Raw genomic sequence first — 19144 nt, forward strand, 5'->3', positions numbered from 1 at the left:
CTGCCCAAGAGTGACTTTATCTGGACAGAAAACAAAAGGGAAAATATATCAATTTAGTCATTCTTAATCAGTAAAGATATATTTTTAAAAAGTAGAATAATCCTTGCTGGATTGCTTACTTTCTCTTCTTTCTAGCCTTAATAATAGCCAAAATCTGCATCTTTCTGAACTTTTCACGTCTCCTTCTTAGACTATTTGAACCATTTTTGCACTGAATATTTACTCACATGGGTTTCTTTTAAATTTCTTTTCCTCAATATTTTCATTTGCTTTTAAGAGACAATGGAGTGTAGAGCAAAGTAGACTCAGAAGCCATTTTCTCTTATTTATTTCAAATCTGCTCAGCATGAATCAAGACTTAAAATGTATCGTTTTCTTGATCAATTTGGACTAGTGTGTGTAAATGGAACCACCTGTTCTCTTTGGGCCTGCAATGGTGACGACCCAAGATGCACCCCCCAGTCTGAACACTCAATGGCTCGGGAAAGGTCAGATGTAGATCCAGACTCATTCCAGAACACTGATAATAGATCAGCTCCTGAGTTCTCTTTATGTCACACAGGATTTAAAACACTTTGACATCTTTGGTAGAAGGGAGACTTACAAATGTTAATTGTTTATTCTAACACACAGACTGGTTTCACTGGAAGTACCTTAAAGTAAAGGAGAACTTAAAATATCCGATTTTTAGTTGAAAAAATCTGTTTACTCTGTCTAGGCTCCATTTTTTTCTGACTGGTGACACATAGCTGAGGACTTGAATTTGATTTTATCTATACGATTTGTACCTTCCCAGATTTAGATACAGTTACCTTTGAAGGACCTGCTCTGTGTACTTGCTGCCATCACCTTTACTGGCCTCTTGAGGTCTCATGCGTCTGGGAGAGAAGTTTTAGGCTGGGACACTTCTGCAGCCACAGTTTGCCCAGATTGTGCCAATAGTCTCAGTTGTTCAAAACAGTGTACATACTGGAATGGTGTCTCATCCAGAGCAGGGTGGATTGTCCAGGAGCAGCAAAATCCAGGTGCTGGTGACATTTTGCTTGCAGAGAGTCCAAGGAGGAGCTGGTCTGGAGTTTTTAAAGTCAGAAAAATCACGCTTAAAATTTGTAGAGGCGTGAGTGAGGCATAGTCTTGAGTTACTTTTAATGATGGAATAGAAGGTAAGAAGGCACTCTTGGAAATACATGCCTGAGTCTTGGATTTGAGGACTTGATGGAATAGAAGGTAAGAAGGCACTCTTGGAAATAAATGCCTCAGTCTTGGATTTGAGGACTGTCACAGAGCTGGCAGTGCCAGTAGATAGTTTTAACCTGTCAAAGGATAAACCTCAATACAGAATGGAGTGTATTCCATCCATAGCCTCCCCTAAGGAGTTACAAGTCCAGAAAATGAAATGCCATTTGGGATCTGGACCAGGACACACAGGCTGTGAAAATTTTGGGGTTTAAATGAAAGGAAAGGCCGGCTAGAATGGCTGTCTTTCCATTACTGTGTGGGAAAGGGCTTTGTTTAACATTACTGGTTACAAATCTAACAGAACATGACAGAGAGACAGATTTCTGTATTTGACCTTTCTAATAAGGTGCATTTTTAGTTTTAAAGATAGATATGAATCACTGTGATCTAGAATTGAATTGATACAAAACATGAACAGTGGATTAGTACAAGATTTCCCAGTCTATCATCTTCAAGTCTAAAATCTATTATTGAACAGAAGCACATCGTTAGAAAAGCATCCTTACTCACCCAGAGTTTCATTTATAGCATCTTCTGTTACCTGTCTTTCCTAATAGGTAGGATAAGAAGGATTCCTGTGAAGATTATGTGCATATGACTGGTCCTCATCAGCTTTCCAGAATTTTTAAATTTGAAAAATGGTATGAGGAGGGAAAGGACATAATTTTTAGACCCTTCATACCTTTAGTCTTCCTTTGTGCAGGAGCTGCCAACAAGGAGTTGAGACATAGGCAGCAGATGGCAGTGCACCATAGTGCATCCTCATGGAGGATGGACATTGTGTTTGTAGCTGAGTTCAGGAATGACACAGCAACATTAATCTCAGCATTTCAAGGTGACTTCCTACCCACCCCATGCAGCTGTGTACCTGGGCTCCATGGCAGCCCTTCCATCAGTGTGGCTCTGAGAGTGCAGCCTAGATTTGAGCCTCACCTAGGAATTAGCTCTCATGTTGAAGAGGTCCCTTTGGCTTGACATTGGAAGGGCTGACCTGAAGTCCAGGAGCAACTGTGTGAGGCTGCCTTATTTGTAGTGTCCAGCACTTATAAATTCTGGTTTACAAGAGCCTGTCTGATCTCAGAATTGCAGGGAAACATCCTGATACTAACCATTTCTTAACTGTTGTTCCCATACTTGTCCTCTCAAGTACTTGGGGTCTCACAGAGGAGCACTCTGCTGTCTCCCACCCTAGCACCTCAGTATGTGTCCTTGGAACTTCATTTAGTGATATCACCTCACTGTTTTGAATGCTGAAGTTATTTCAGGTATTTCTGCCTAAGTCTGGTTGTGTTAAGTCCTTTTAGTCTTGTGGAGTTAACACCACACACAGCCATACCATTTTCTTCACTGTGTAGAGTGTCATTTTTGTCATCTTACCTCTAATATGACCTTAATACATAGGATTATATTACCAGCCCACTTTTCTTCTTGGTTTTGGGTTTGTTTTTTTTCCCTTGTTGATAGCCAGTTCCTAATAATTTCTGATGTCTCTCAGTGTCAGTGTTTGTCCTTCTAATCAGTGAATATTTTCATCCAGCTCAGCTGTTAGATTACAGTTTACACGGTGCAAGTCCCTCCAGGTTTTGGGGCAGGAGACAAAACACAGCACATCTGTTACTGTCACAGCTTCTGCCCTGTCACTGGCCGTGGCAGTGTCAAGGCTAGAAGTGCACACAGGAGAAGTGTCACTGGACTTTCCTCCCCAAACCCAGTTAAGCACCTTCTGTGCCTGGCAAATGACCTATGCACTGAATCTTGCCAGAAAAGCAGAGATCAGCAGCCCTGTGTGTCAGACACTGGGTCACATCTGTTGCCATGCCTTTGGGGAGCACCCAGACAGGTGGGACTGCCTCACCTTGCATGGAAAACTGGAGGGCCAGGGGGAGAAAGGGCCCACTACATTAAACATCTTACATGCTCTCTTGTCACCAACCTTCTCTGTACCTCCACTTAAAAGCACAAGCCTCTGGAGGCAAAATTTTCTGTCAAGCATTTTTCTTGTTTTAGGAACATGTTTGCCTAAGTAAAATAAAATTAGCAACCATTTTCAGCTAATAACAGAAGTTTGTACTCATTGCTCATTAAATGTTCCTCGTGAATAGGAAGTTTAAAAACCAGTCACTGTTACTCTTAGTGATATTTGCCATAATAAATCCTGCACTGAGAGTTTCAAATGTTAAAAAAAACCTATCCACATACTGAAAAAACATTGTGGCCTGAGTGGGTGTAATAGAATTGGTAATACAATTTGTCTTCCCATGTGTAATTTTTTGTGTGTATATATGTATATGTAAAATCAAACTATTGAGGATACAAATATGACATCCTTTTTGAAAGTTTCATTTGAACTCACTAAGACAAAGCCGTGAAAATGTTAGCTAGAAACCGGTTCTGGCTTGTATTTTAATGTACAGTTTGATAATATCCATTTATCACCTAGGATGAGCCATTAAGTGAATTTTCACACCTGGTTATAGGCAAGAAGGGATGGAATAGAACAGAGCTGTTTGAAGAGAAGTATTATTTGGATTTAACTTTAATAGATGAAATTCCATTCTGATATTAAGAAAAACTAGTCCGCAGGAAAGAAACTCCTGATTCCCATTTACTAGGATGGCACATCAGCCGCTGGGAGACAGTGAAGGAAGGAAAAATTTCATACACGTCAGAATATATATAAGAATATATACAGAATGGAATTGCTTGTTTTGACATGGATTGAAATCTTTCTTTTGTGAAATCTGATAGTGAAAAGGGCAGGAGAAGATTTGATCTGTGCATTACAGTAGTTATGTCCTAGGCAAATTACCACCTTTGTGTTTCTTTTTTTGTCTTCCAGGGATGCTAAACCCTCTTTGAGTTGTGAGGATTCATTGTTTGTGGTGACTGTTCTTGGCTTAACAAAAGCACATATGTGGAGTGGCTACATAAAGCCATCAGCCGAGTGCATACTCATAAGCTGAAGAGTAGGGAAAAAAGCAAATGAGATTTCCCATTCCCTTCTAGAATAGGTCACATGAGGGATCAAGACCTGCCTATGGCCTCTCTGCCTTCTCCAGAAATTGTTGAAATGAATACCCCACTGCAACAGGTCATTTCCTAATTGCTGTGGGCTCCTTCCTGATGGCAGATCCCAGCTAAAATACGCACATTTATTCCTGCATATAATACCAGTAATTTTATTTTATTTCTTGCTGAAGAAAGTTGAAAAAAGGTATGAAAACTTCAGATTTTGAGTCTATTGAGAAGCGCATGGGTTTATGGTCCAACCCACATGGGCAGACAGTAAGGGCAAAGGTCTAACACAGGGCTCACAAAATGTGCTTCAGAGTCCCTGTAGGAACTCAGATGTATTTTCCATTCATAAATATTTGTAATATTGTCACTTTCTTGAATAGACTTTCTCTTTAGATCTTACTTTGGGTGGAAAGATACAAGTCACCATGCAAAAGTCAGCTTACGCACTGAGTGACATGGGCAGCTTTTTGTGTGCAGAATAAATGCTATTTGTTTTTGTTAGGTCCTTTTAGATTAACAGACAGATATATACTCTGATATTTACTGATTTTTTATGATATGTTAGAAGCATAAACTACTGACATATGGTACTGCCTGATATAATACATTTATTAACTGATACAATATCTTTTCAGGTATTGCTTTATTTGTACACATAGTTACCAATATAAAACTCTTCCTATTGCATCAGTTGTCTTCTCCTTATATCTTGATGTTCCCATTTCTACATCCTTTTAATCTGCATTTGTACATGTAGGGTAGTATCTGTACATTATCAAAAGCTGTATTTCAGACTAGGAGACAGGAAATACAAGGCAAGAAGGACAATGGGAAAGAAACCATCAAAAAAACGTGGCTATTGTTGTAAGAAAGGTGAAGCCTACACAAGGGTCACCTTTGTTCTTTATTTACCACTCTATATTTGGATTCTTAATCCTTTAAAACCAGGTACTTCTGGGCAGTAACTCTCTTGGACGTATGATGTATGCTTTCAGCCAAAGAAAGAGGTTCACAAACATAGAGCAAAAACAAAGAAAGGGAAAGCAAATGTGCCCATTGCTCCTCAGAGGTTGAACTAAGTTATGAAGGTGATGTCCGATAAGAATTTCAATTAATGTCCAATATTCAAAATATGGGGATATGTTTACATGGTAATGTGAACTCAGGTTTAGTGCTCAGTGCAGAAGCAGGGCTCAGCATTGGTGGTTTGTATCAGGTTTGCCTATTCCAAAGTTAAAGCTACTTTAACTTAGAGGAGTGTTTGGGCTTCTTGCTCGCTTTACCACATTTTTAGCAAGCTTTTGAAATCAACAATGTAATGAAACGAAATGAAATCCCAAGATTTGCAGAATATACATTTTTAGCTGATTTTTGCTGATCTTCTTCACTATACTCAAATCATGATTTAACTTCTGATAAACTGGCAAATGCCTCAGCAATTGCTATCATTTCACTGAGAAAGGGGAAATAAGTTTTCCTTTGTTTTGAAATATCAACAAATATTCCCAGCAGAGGTGATGACAAGGACAGAGAGGATTTCAAAGCTACCTTTACTCTTCCTGCAACAGTCATAGGAGTTTGACCCTTACCAACCAGTTTGGAGTAGTTCAGTAGACTCAGTTCTGACAAGGGGACCTGGTTTTTCTGCTGCCTGTGAGAGGCAGCCCAAGGAGATCAGACAAGTCAGACTAGACAGAACAGTAAATCAATCGAAATATGGCCATCATTTGTTCAGTGTGCAGAGAAAGTGTATTTCTCTGCAAAAAAAGCTTGCATGTTGATTTTTTTTCATATTAATTCTTGATAGATCTGTCTGTCTGATAAGTATAAGGAAAGTCATCCTTTCACTCAATTTAATAAACCTCAAGGAACAACATGTTCTCGATAACATAAAGGCATTCACTTGGTAGTAGGATAATAAATTTTCAGATGGAATGGCCTGGTGCTCATATGTCTGCACAAGATATCTGTAAAGTTTATTGGCTTTACATTGACCAGTATTTACAAAGCAGAATTTGTGAGTATGGTTAAATTATTTAAACTTCCTAAATAAAGGAAAAGTAAATTCTAAAATAAACAGATGCTTACTGTAAGCTTTAAAAAATATTTATTCAGCTGGTATTTTCCCCTTAAGTCCAGTATCAGTATTAGAACACTGAAATAAAATAGAAGCCTTTAATGCAGTTCATTATTGTAGAAATCTGTGACCAACTAATCCATCCTCCCACTGGCCCCAAAGTGCATCTCTCAACTAGTGAACTCTCCATTTCTAAAGCCTCCTAATACACTTTTTATTTCTGATGTCACTTTCCCACCCTTCAACAGACAAAAGGTGGCATTTGTCTTTACACCAATATGGAATTGTTCTGCTGATGCTTTTTGATATTGACAAATATTTAAAGATATTTTACCTCATACACCAAACTGTATTTGGTGTCCTTCCTGTAATTTGAGTTTTTTTGCTATATAGGGGATGTGCAGTGTTCATAAATTCCAGTTTCTCTCTTTGTAAGTGATAGACTATATTCTGAAATATATACATTTACTTTCTTATAGGAAAAGTATGTTCATAAAGCTTAAAGCATTCTAAAACAGCAAGGTCTTTCAAATAAAGTGAAGAGGAAATCAAATGTGTATGTCAGCTTATCTCAGGTTTATCAAAATGTTACAAAAACCATACTTGTCTGTATCATTATTCCTTACGATTTGCCCTATTAATTTCTTTTAAAGCCACTCTAGCATCAACAAAATTGTATGAAAAATCATATGCTAAGAATATCTTGACAAATTTAAAAGTCATTATTATCAGTTTCTTGTGGGAACTAAAAAAAAAATAAAAATAAATGTAATCCTAATGAGGCAACAGGGCAACAGGACAGATCTAAATAATTGACAGGACAACTGCATTTTTGCCACTGTCTTTGCCAAAAATCTCATTATAATTTCTTCTACAGGTTTTTTGCCATTAAAAAGGGCTTTAAGTAATAGTTTGCAATGCTAAGATGCCTTTCTATATATTTACAACCTCAGTAAAATGAGACATCCGAAGAGATGAAGACGAAACAATATGTTTGATATAACGTTTGCCAGTAGCCAACTGGATGTTTATCAGCAATTGCATATTATAGGCTGAAAAGAATCAAATTACTTTTAATATGATGGCAACATCTGAGGCAAGACATTTTTTTGTCTTCTACAGCTAAATAAATTGAATATGAATGGACTTGACAGCATGTAATATGAAATGCATTATGGTCTGGAGACTGAGGGTCGCCCTAACAACCAGACAATATTTCCTTAATTAAGTATAATTTCTTTCCTACGTGATCACAAGAAGATTCTGAACTGGTGAATTAATGATCTGGGAAATGCATGTAATTCTCTGCTCTAGGTAACTGTCAGCTTAAAACATGTTAAGCTGTCTTAGGAAAGCTGCAAATATTTGATTTGTTTTTCCAGCTTCTTTTTCTAGTGTATTAAATGGTGTATATTTAGGGACAGGAATATATATATATATTCAATTTGAAAATTATATGTTTTCTGTATCTGAGCAATATTTTTGTCCTTGATATATTTTCTCTCTCATCCTTATATTTTTAATAGTTTGTTTGCAATACCTGTTGTGCTTACTTATTTGCTGAAAGACAATTGCTCTCAGATTTTTCCATTCTATGTCTGGTAGTTACATTTGTTACACTAAACCATAAGACTTCCTTCACCATTGCCCCTTCTTTATTTCCAGGTTCCTGAATTAAACCCAGAAATAGTTATCAGTCTGTCACATATGTAATCACAGCAAGTTCCTCCAGCTGTATTTTTGCAATAAGCATCTTTACACAGGATTGCATCCAGAGGGTTCTTGAGTATCTCCAGTGAGGGAGACTCCACAGCCTCTCTACACAATCTGTTCCAGTGCAGGATCACCTCTACAGTAAAGAAGTTCTTCCCCAGGAACTTGCTTGGCATCAATCTCTGCCTGTTGCCTCTTGCCTCATTGCTTGGCAGCACTGAGAAGAGCCTGGTTCTGTGCTCCTAACACCTTCCCTTCAGATGCTTACATACATTGATGCCCTCTGATCATCCTCATGGCCCCCCTCTGGACTCTCTCAAACAGGTCCACATTCACTTTATGCTGGGGCACCCAGAGCTGGGTGCATCTCTCCAAGTGGGATACCATGAACATGGAGAAGAGAGGGAGAATCACCTTCCTTGACATCACAAGTGGGAGCCCAGCTTGTCTGTCATGGAAAGGCCTGAGGCAATTCTCCACCTTTGAGCCAAAGGAGAGCACTGCTTGTAGAGGGAATTGAGAACTGTTTATCAGTTGACAGATTTAATTTGAGCACATATGGTTTGATAGAGTAAAAATGCTGAGCAGAGCTTACCATGTCCTATCATAACCAAAAAGTGCAGTTGAAGCGCAAACCCTAGAACCTCATCTGGCTGCGTGGTGTCTGGGGCCACTGATTTCAAAGGCAAAACAAGATTATTTTTGTTGTGCATGGCTCTTCTTCAGACTCTTGCATTGATTCTGCTATGCAGGAACTGCTTAATGGGGTGAATGAGTGTGTGCCTAGCAGACTTGCTTTTAGACCCTTGTACCCGAAGGGAAGACTTCACTGTGTGGTGGTTCATTAAATGAGTTAATCCATAAATTAATCAATGTAAGCCAGTGCAAATTAATAATAGCCAATAAAGTGGCAAAAAGTGGGAAGTGTTGCAGGTTTGATCGGCTTGTTTCCTAAGCATTTATTTGGAATCATGACAGATACTCCACAGAGGCTAGCTTTTGTAATTTGTCAGATTTCTTTAGGGACTCTTGTCAATGCAATGTAAATCCACACTGTGACATAAAACAACTGTGTATGTATTTCATATGCTGAGGATATTGCAAAAATTACTGACCAAAATGAGCCTACCTTCTTCTTACCCCACTTCATGCAAGGAATGAGATGCAGGGGCTGCAGACTCTATACTTCTCAGATAGGATGTGCATAGAAAAAATATTGCTGGAAAGTGAGGCAAAATTGAACTGATATTTCTCTAGAATTTTGTATTTTTATTTATTTCTATTTGCAACTGAAAATTTGAAATCCTTAGCTTCTAATGAGATCCTGGGCAACGCAGCTCTATGTAAATGTGAGATAAACATGTAAGAACAGGTATGCTATGAGTTTTGAAACAAGTTTGTTTTACAAGTTGGTTAAACAAGTTTGTTTATAGGTGGATTTTTCCAGTATTCTCAAAGGGGGAAAAAAAGTCAAATTATTTTAACAGATATATTCATCTATATTTTTCACATATTGTAGCAGATGTGATTGTGCAAGTTTGTGATGTGTGCACACAAAGATGCATACAGAGTAAAAGTATTATTTCTTATGAAGAAATGACTGGAAATACTGCCTTATGTCAGTATCTGCAAGAAAAAGAGCAGACCACACTTTCTGACTGACTTTCTCTAACCAACATAGGAAATAGCGTTTTACAACATAGAACTGAAGAGAATCAACACTTCACTAAGTCATGATTTTGCCAGCATGGGACCGTAGGGAGTGGGAGAGCAAAAACCAAGCAATATGAATGGCAAAGGAGCTCTCTCTCTCTTAAGCTCCTTTGGCATGTCTTTTGTTTCATTTTTTGGTCAAAGTCTGAGTCTTGCTTTAGTACATATGGTCTTTGTTATTAATGTCTTTGTTTTTCATGCAGAGAAGAAAAATGCTTTTAAACACTGTGTATGTGTTTTAAATGAGTGTCACTACCAAACTCACTGTCAATAGCTAGTCTTACTTAACCAGCTATAAAATACCATGAGTTAGGGTTCTTAGTTGAGACTGGAAAAATCCAAGATAATTACCATAATAGGCTGAAGATCTCTGAGACTGAGGGCTTTAGAAGGCAGAGAAAATTGGGGACATATGTGTTCTGTCTGTAAGATTGTTCTATATAGGATATGGAGAAACGGAAATGACAGGCATTTTGCAATGTACAGTAGCATTCATCATAGAAAGAACATATGCATTTGTTTGTCAGAAGCAATGAAGTAAAAAATGACACTTAATTGGAGCTGACATAAAATGGCCTCATTAGCAGTACAAATAATATATGTGTGTAGCTTGGTTGTCAATAGGAGCAAAACATATTTTTTCTGACAGATGTATTAGTGTCTTTTAAGATTCATGTCAAGTTTTCAGTCAGGTTCACTCATTTAAAGAATGCCTTTTTTTTCTTCTTTATTTTTTTTTTTTTTTTTGGAATATGAGAGGTTGAACTGTAAATAATGTGTGTTTCCAGGGTGCTGTGATAACACCAACAATGGACCACACTATGTCAATGCAGCCAGCAAGCATGATGGGCCCTCTGACCCAACAGATGAACCACCTTTCCTTGGGCACAACAGGAACGGTAAGATCACTCTTTTTTTCTCTATTGCACAGCATCTCTTGCTTACTGATTTTCCTAAGGTAATTGGCTACTCTTTTCAGTGCTTTTGGTGGTGAAATGAGGGCTTCATCATCATAGAGTAAGCATTAGCTATTACAGAACAGAAATGACAAAATAGCATGAGCAGTGAAATGGTAGGCCAACAAAACCTGATCTATAATTAAAAAGAATTATCTGTACTAGTTCTCATGTAGTTATGGAAGTACTGCTCTATCAATTTATTTTTAAGTTGTTTGCTTGTCAGTCAAGAAAGTTTCATACCACTGGGATCAGGAGTTCTGTCTTTGTGGTAGGATCCACTGCTCACTTCAAACCATAGCAGCCAACCATATGTATTTTGTTTCAGGCTTAGAAATGGGATTTTTGGTCAAGGCCAGCTGTGTTTCTAGTATATCATATTTAAATATGCATATTTCAACAACTGTTTTCAAATTTTCCTTTTCAACTGTGTCAGTCATACTCAGTTAACTCCCCCAGAGTCAGAGAAAGGCAAAAAACCATTCTTAATTAAAATCCTTTAAGCTCTCTGAAAAGTTCCTAAAATACAGCAACTGCAGACCATAAATGGTGGTTTGATATGTGAATGTGGGCACATTGCATGTAATGTAAATTTTTGCAAAAGTCAGGCACACATATTACACTTCTCTTACTTTAGCACACATGCCATTTATGTAATAATTACATGAAAAATGTAATTACAGAACATGCTCTGTTATGCACTTACCCTTTTTTTCACCACTGTTCTACTTGACACTAATCTATAGGAACACATTTTCCCAACTTTTTTTTTAGTTGAATAAGATATTTAATGCAGTTGCATCTGTACAAAGTTATTTAACTCACTGTGTTGGCTCTCTTCCTGATCTCTTATCTTCTGCTGCTTCGTCCTTATCTGTTGAATTTAATTCTAGCTCCAGTGTCTCTCCCCACTTCTTTAAAAAATCTCAGTTAAGATCTAAGAGTTCTGTATTTTTTTCCTGAAAAAACTTAAATATGGTGGTTCATTGTTTATTCCTGGCATTTTAAATGTTGCATTCAGTGATCAAAAGAAGTAGGAATTGCATGGCAAAGTTAATCTCAGCATTTTCCCCTTCATGAAATTGAAGGAAATACTTGGTCTAGTGAGAATTTCTGCATGTGTAATTATTGTGGTTCCAAAGCTTGTTTAAAAGTTAAGGCAAGGAAATGGAAAATGAATTCTGATTATGCTGTTGGGCAACTCCTATGAATTTCTTCCTCTGCCTGTCATTTTCAATTCCATAACATTTAACAGACAGTGTCTTGTGCATCGTTGTCTCACAATCTTAATGCAAACTAGAAAATTCCCAGTTAATGTTCTCTTCTTGCTTGAGACCACTGTTACAGTGCTTACAGTAACAAATCCATCTGGGGAGTCGGGCAAAGGACTCCGAGAGGCAGTGGGTCATCTAGTGAGTGAAAATGAGGCCCTGAACTCATGGTACTGCAACCAAATGAAAGTCTTTCCTTTCTTTTCCAAGCTCTTTACACAGTTTTATCTTTCAAGGTCGCAGCATTCCCTGTGATAATTTGTTAAAATTCATTCAGAGGTATACCATAAAGGTTTATGTCTGCTATCTGTAAAACTCCTAAGTCATTTGCAGAAAACTTAAAGAGCAAGAAAGAGTAAAAAATTGATGAGTGCTACAATATCCATAGGCTTTCTAAATATCTCAAATGACACCCTATTTTATCACATACAAGATTTCTCTTAGATAAAAACAGCATCAGCACCATATTCAGTTTAAATGCTCATGCAAGCAGTATAATCATGGATGTCATAGAGAGTTTCTTCTGTTGGGAATTCCTCCTATCAGAAATTACAATTTGGGCTGCCAGTAGCAGTTTTGCTGGATGTATCCATCCAGATGTGAAATGCATTCTTCAGCATGTATTCTGTTACAGAAAAAAAAAAAAAAAAAAAAAAAAAAAAAAAAAAGAAAAAAAGTGGGGAACATGAGCTATTTAGAAATTTGATTTATTTAGAGATATTTTTACTTCATTTATTTGGAATTCTGAGTTTTGGTCCAGAGAGAGGAGCATTGAGAGCATAAAGCATGAAGAATTGTGCCAAGTCCAGGCCATACTACTGTGAGTAGCTCAGCAGGACTAGGTTTTATGGGAGATAAAAGATATAAATTATACATTTCTGTTATGAATATATTTTTCAATTTTTTCCTTAAAACTGTGCAACAGAGTGCAATAAAGAGCCACCAGCTACCTTTCAAGAAACCAGCCAGATTTTTTTAGGAAAACAAGACAAAAAGTCAAAATAATTCTACTCAAATAATTCTACTCACTCTTGGCAGTAACTCTGTCCCAATTTAATTTAGAAGCTTGCAGTATGCAAAGCAGTTTTTATTGGAAGGGTTTCATATGTTCATTTCCTTAGACAAAGCATTTTGCTAATTAACATAACATATTTTTCAGCCGAAACAGACCCCTGTGGTCACTTAAGTGAGAGTGGACTTCAAAACCACCTCCACACTTGCCTGATTCAGGATGAACACTGGGTTCCTAAAACATTGCTTCAACAGAAAATCTATTCTCTAGTGAGTGAGCTAAAGAAATAGCATAAAGGTCTATGCATCTTCGTATCTTGTGGGAATTACTCAGCCTTTTGATGTTCCTTAAAACATTGAAGTACTCTGTCCAGGCTGGAGCCATTCCATCTCCCTTCACTCTTTAGCTCTGTGGTGAGGCAAGTGACCTGAGTAACAGCAGCCTCTGCCATTTTGTGCCTTGACTCCAAAAACTGGATTTGAGTTTTGATCTCTCAGCCCTGAAGCACACATTAAAGCCCTTGGGAATCCAGGGGGCAGCTGCCTCCATCCACTTTTTTATTTGGTCACCAGCCCAGGTCGGGCTTCATGCTGCTGGGGGTGTTCACTTCCATCTGGGAGCTTCCAATTCAGCAGTCAAAGCAAAGCAGTTTTCCTATAGAGTCACTCATGGTCAGCTGCATTTCCCTTGTGCTGGGTAAAGCCTTCCCCCCAAAACCCAAATAACTTTGTTTAGGAAACTGTTTGACATGAATAGGGGCAAGAAGTTTTCTTTCTATCCAAATTCCCAAAGAATGCTTATTTAATTTCATTTTATTATATTTTTAACGTTCTTAATTCTTATCTATTATTGAATTGTCCACATAAAATTAGACATATCTGCTATACCAAGCTCTCCCCAATCAGGAGGATGTCTAAGCAGGCTATCAAGATGCCTGGAAAAGCTGCAAATCCATCTTTGCTTGCTTCCAATGCCAAAAAATGATACAGGGCACTGGAGGGACAGAGGAGGTGTGCCATTTATGGCATCTCGACCCTATGTTCCTGTGTTGTGAGAGAAACTGGTACAGCATTTGCATGTCCCAGTTACTGTGCTTTGTGCCTTATCCACCAAGAACATAATTCTTTTTTGCCTTTATGAAAATCAAATTGATTTCTGCCGGTGAAAATACAGTTTTTGTTGCTGATGAATTGAGAGGCACATGTGCTGCTCTGATCACTTCCCCATTCTGCTTGAAATCTGGAGTTAAGCAGACAATCTGCCAGAGGGGTGATTTCTGTCGTATTTATATGTATTTTTCATAGATACCTCTTCACTCAAAAAGAGCAAAAAGCATTTACATGGCTGTGCTAGCTGTGGGCAAATACATAAAGAAAACCCAAGCTTAAATTATGTCAAGATTACAGCAAGAAAGCAATAGCTCTGAATATTCTGATTAAGGCTGACAACCCAGTCTCAGCTCCTACAATTGTATTAAAATGAAATTTTAATGCCAGAAGGCATAATGTGAAGATAGACAAGAGTTTTATGGCTTGATTTTTTTTTTCCTAGTTTATTATTATTTATTATAGTAAGTCTTGTTTTTCCTATGTGATATTCACCTACAATTAGGTCTGCTATTAAAAAAGGTACTGTAGAGAGAGAATAGAGTGTGTGTCTGTAAGGGCAACACTGAAAGAGCAGCATTAGTATGTGTTTAATAATGTATAGAGGCTGGAATTGTTCCATCATCAACCTATCACTCAAAATGTTTCCAATACAGCCATTGATCTGACATCTCTTTCGTGGTTTAATAACATTGTGATTGATGCCTGAGTGGATATAATACAAAAACCTTTAGAAATGTAAAAACTGAGCAGTTTGATCACTGCTTTCAGTTATTGCTCCTTGGCACTTCCAAGTTTGGCCATCAGCAGCAATAATCTGCCTTTTCGGTGGGAAGAAGATTTGCTTTATTCTTTTTCCTCTACTTGTCATTCCTGAAGGAAGTTTGCTGTTTTGCACTTTCTTGGTTGGGGTTTCACTCCCCTCCCTGGTGTTAGCATCCATTTCAGACACTGCTTGGATTCCAGTTTCATTCAATAGCTTGAGGCAGCCTTTGTTAGTCCTCATAGGCAGAGGGGTAACTCCAGCTTTTTTTCCCTCTCCTTTGGAACTGCCTTAGTGTAGCCTTTTTTCATTTTAAACCTTTGAGGCCAATGGAAGAGTGAATAGAAGCCAGGTTTTTACTCAAGCTGGTAGTTCAACTGGGCTCCTTAATTGTTCTTCACACTTGATGTTCACTCTATTTTCAGCTTCTAACTTAAAAACTTGATAGGCAACTTACAAAATAAACCCTCCATTGCACTGTTTAAACAGCAACAAGAACAAACAAACAAACAAAAAAAAGTTTAATTGTTCCAGATACTCTGTATTAAAAATGCAGTTAGGTGAAAGAATTGCAGTGACATAATGTGGGATCCTGTTGAAACTGCAAACTACCTTAACTCAGCTTTCCTGGTTTATAGTATCACCAGAATTTCTCAGTGGAATAGCAGGCTTGTTATGCAGGTACATCAGTCTTATCTTTCACTTTGTTAGTTCTTTTTGTTGCCAGAAAGGCTTGATGATATCTCCAGAACCCTTCAATGGAACAACAAGCTTGTTATAGGTTTTTTATCTATTATTTCCTTTGGATACTCCATGGTCACTGGTGGTTTAAAATGTCACCTGAAGGCCTCAGCAGAATAACTGCTTTGTTAGATAGGGTTGCTTTTTTTCCCTGTTTAATCTCCCATTCTATTTGCAGATACTACAGCTACATGGAGCTGAAACATCATCACATTCCCCTCATGTTCAGATTCTTGTTCAAGGAGTACTCTCTGTTATTCTAATTGTATGTCACAAGGTCCTTGGAGAGCTACAGGAGCAAAGTTTCTTTGCAGTCTTGTGCCTTTCACGTTATCAGGTGTTAATCTTAGAGCTCTTTTATTTTATTTATTGACTGACAGTTTCAGTTACTGTTTGTGTGGAAAACATAGGATTGAACCCATTTCAAATGAAATAGCCTAGTTCAGGCTGAAACTAAGACCTTCCTTATGCTTTTACTCAGCCAAAGTCCAGGGAAAATGGAAGTGATTAACAACACGGAGCTGTCTGGGGTAGGACATCCATTTAAGGAGAATTGATTCTGGTTAGAAGGGAGAAGATCAGCATAAATTCTTGTGAGATTTATAAAAAACAAGTAACTCCTCCTGCATCTTTTTTCCCAAACATTCTCTTGAAAGGCAGTTCCAATTTACCTCATGTAATTTGAGATAAAAAGGAGCACTCAGTGAAAAGCACCAGATTCTAAGCAGTCAATAGCAGTCAGCTCTTTCTGAGACTCTTTCTGCTCATCTGTTTCAACAGGGGTTCCACAGTCTATGCTTTACCATAGCTGTGGCTAGATGGTATTTTTGAATGAATAGAGTTTATAAAATCATATCTCTGTAGTGTTCCCCCTTCTCTTCAGAATTCCGCTCTACCTTCCTGCCATTTGTTAGTACTGGCTTTCTGTTTGCCATTATATGCAGGTGTTCCAATCTTGAAAGCCACTACCTCTCATAGGCAGGGAGGGAAAATGTAAAAGGTGAATAAACATAGATGGAGGGAATTCCATTTTTGGCCCATGCACCACTTCATCTGAGCCCAGCAGGTCAGTAGCTTTTATTCTGTGTTAAATTTTACCTTCACACAACACTTCCACAAATGAACAAAGAGCTTTTGCTGCCTCTCTTTGAGGTATCAGCTACTGACTCAAAGTGACATTAGCCCAGATTCCCTTTCAGAGAAGGAATCACTCCCTGATTGTGGTGATAAAAATACACATCAACACAAAGCAACAGTGATGGATCAGCAAAGCAAAAAGTATCAGAAGTATCAGCCAGAAAAGCCCTAACTAATATAACTTCATTTTCATCATAAAACTGACCTCATTCATATAATTGATTTGCAGATGACTTTACGTAACTGTAAACTAGAGCATTTAGAGGCTTGTTTCTCATATATTTTTTTAAATATGGGTGCTGCAGTTCTTTTTGGGATTTCTAGAAGCGCCACCTGGTGAATTAGAGTGCAGTTCAAAGCCACCTCTTCCAAGCATGTTATATTTTTGTTTAGTGATAGCCATGCAGTGCATATAAAATGAAATTTTTTATTTTGTAGTAATGAATAGGAGCTAAAAGCCATAAAACTAGTAGTATCTGACATAAATTTAGTGATCTGCAGAATATCCCCCCCAAAAAGGCTCGTCTGTAGTCATACCCCCAGAAATTTTTGTTGATATCTCTCCTCCAGATGAAGCAAGATTGCAAACTCATTTTTTTAGTTGCTAGTAGGTCATTTACCTAAATACTTGGAATTTCAAGAGGAAAAATAAAATGTTCACACATTTTCTTGTGAAATTGTGCTGATGCTGTAAATGGCAGGGCAAGTTTTGGGGAGAGAAAGAATCTCTTTATTTAGCAGATAGGGAGGTAGAAGAGAGGAACAAATAATAAGTTTAAAAAAATCCTGGACATTATTCTAGGTTTGAAACATCCCACCACACCTACAGCTGACAAACTCAATAAGAGGTGGAAAACAAGAGTACTGTAAATGTCAGGTCTGTCATCTCTATTTTCTTGATATGATTCTCTTTTGTAAATGTGTTCCATTTTTCAATCAAGAAGAGAACTCTTTGCCTTATTAAAATGTTGTTTTTATTGTACTGCCTGTGTTTAAACAAGGCTTGGGTAATTCTGACTGAAATGAGGAATATGCTTTCCAGAGAATAATAAATCCAAATATAAGAGGTGAAGACAAGCTCTGTGTGGGATCTGCAATACAGGACAAGTTTGAGGATCTTAGAGAGGTGAAGGGTGTTTTTCAAAACTGTGGCCATGTGAAAAGTGTCTCCCAGAGATGCTGCTTCCACAGCTCCTCTCTGCCAAGAGCTGTGGAAGCAGATCTGTGGTCATTTCTCTTCATATGCAAGTGCACACAAACACATCAAGAAGTCTTGAAATCCTTGAAGAAAAGAACAACATGATAAATTATATGAGAAACCAGCTAATTTATCCTAAGTACTGGTGCAATCCTTCCCACAATATCTTTTAGGTCTAAGGTGAAGCACTGGAACTGTATCAACTCTCTCAGTGTGAGACCTAAACTTTAGCTGAAAGAAAAGGGTGTGAAGGTGACAGACAACAGTGGTTTACAAAACAACTTAGGTGCATGAAGGGTATCCCTGGAAATGCTAAGAAATTTTAGTGGTGCTAACAAAAAGGCTATGAAAGTAGAATAGGGAAAGCATAACTTTAATATGTTGCAGAAGACATTGAGAGCTAGACTAGTGTTTGGAATGAAGCATAGAAAGTTCGATGTTTGGGATGTCTAGAAGTCAACTGGACTTTAAAATCCACAGGAGGAATTTCCAGGTGTTGACACAAATCCAGAGCAGTCTAATAGCCTTCTTTCATCTCCAACCTCTGTTTTTCATTACAAAGAGACATTGTTATTTCCGTTCAAAGCAAGTAACACTTATTTAAGTACCAAGACTTCAGGGTATTATAAAAACTTTCAAAAATGTTTACTGAGCATGATGTACCAAGATTCAGAAAAGAGTTGTGCATCAAAATAACATTTTATTTGCAATGTCTGAGGTTTACAGTCAAAGAGTAAACATATGTTGCAACTGAACATTCACAGTATTGTCTTACTAAAAATCATTTGGAACCAAGAGGTAAGATTGATTAATTTCAACATGTTTTGTGTGATTAGTAAGTATACTGAACTCTTTAGATTATTTTTTTTTCTTTCCAATAAGATGGTTAAATTTTGTTAAGCAAAATGTTTCTACTCTGAGCAGCAACCTTTGAATTATATTTCCCATGTTCTTTCATAAGGGAATTTTTTTTAATTCAAGAGGTATTGGGACTTCACAGAAACACTAGATTGCAGGTGTTGCAGTGTTTTGGAAGGTAACCTGTTGCCATGTTACTGAAAACACATAGAATGGAGTTGAAAGTGAATTTAATATGAAAGATGTTCAGTATTTTACATATTTTAATCACAGTGGAAGAGATAACATAACCTGTGTATTGGACAAAGTCCTGGGCCTACAGCTGCTCACAAAAATAAAATT

The 19144-nt window shown here is 37.6% G+C and overlaps 1 protein-coding gene across 5 annotated transcripts in view; it reads left to right on the plus strand.

Moving 5' to 3' along the window:
• Positions 1 to 19144, plus strand: part of RBMS3 (RNA binding motif single stranded interacting protein 3) — a 704809-nt gene that overhangs the window by 655678 nt on the left and 29987 nt on the right. For all 5 annotated transcript variants that reach the window (XM_063155034.1, XM_063155024.1, XM_063155043.1 and 2 more), the window contains one exon: positions 10549 to 10659. In XM_063155034.1, coding sequence (XP_063011104.1) covers positions 10549 to 10659 — 111 coding nt within the window. The remainder of the gene's footprint in view (positions 1 to 10548; positions 10660 to 19144) is intronic.

Source organism: Melospiza melodia, chromosome 1 (assembly GCF_035770615.1).
Source record: "Melospiza melodia melodia isolate bMelMel2 chromosome 1, bMelMel2.pri, whole genome shotgun sequence".
NCBI lineage: Eukaryota > Metazoa > Chordata > Aves > Passeriformes > Passerellidae > Melospiza > Melospiza melodia.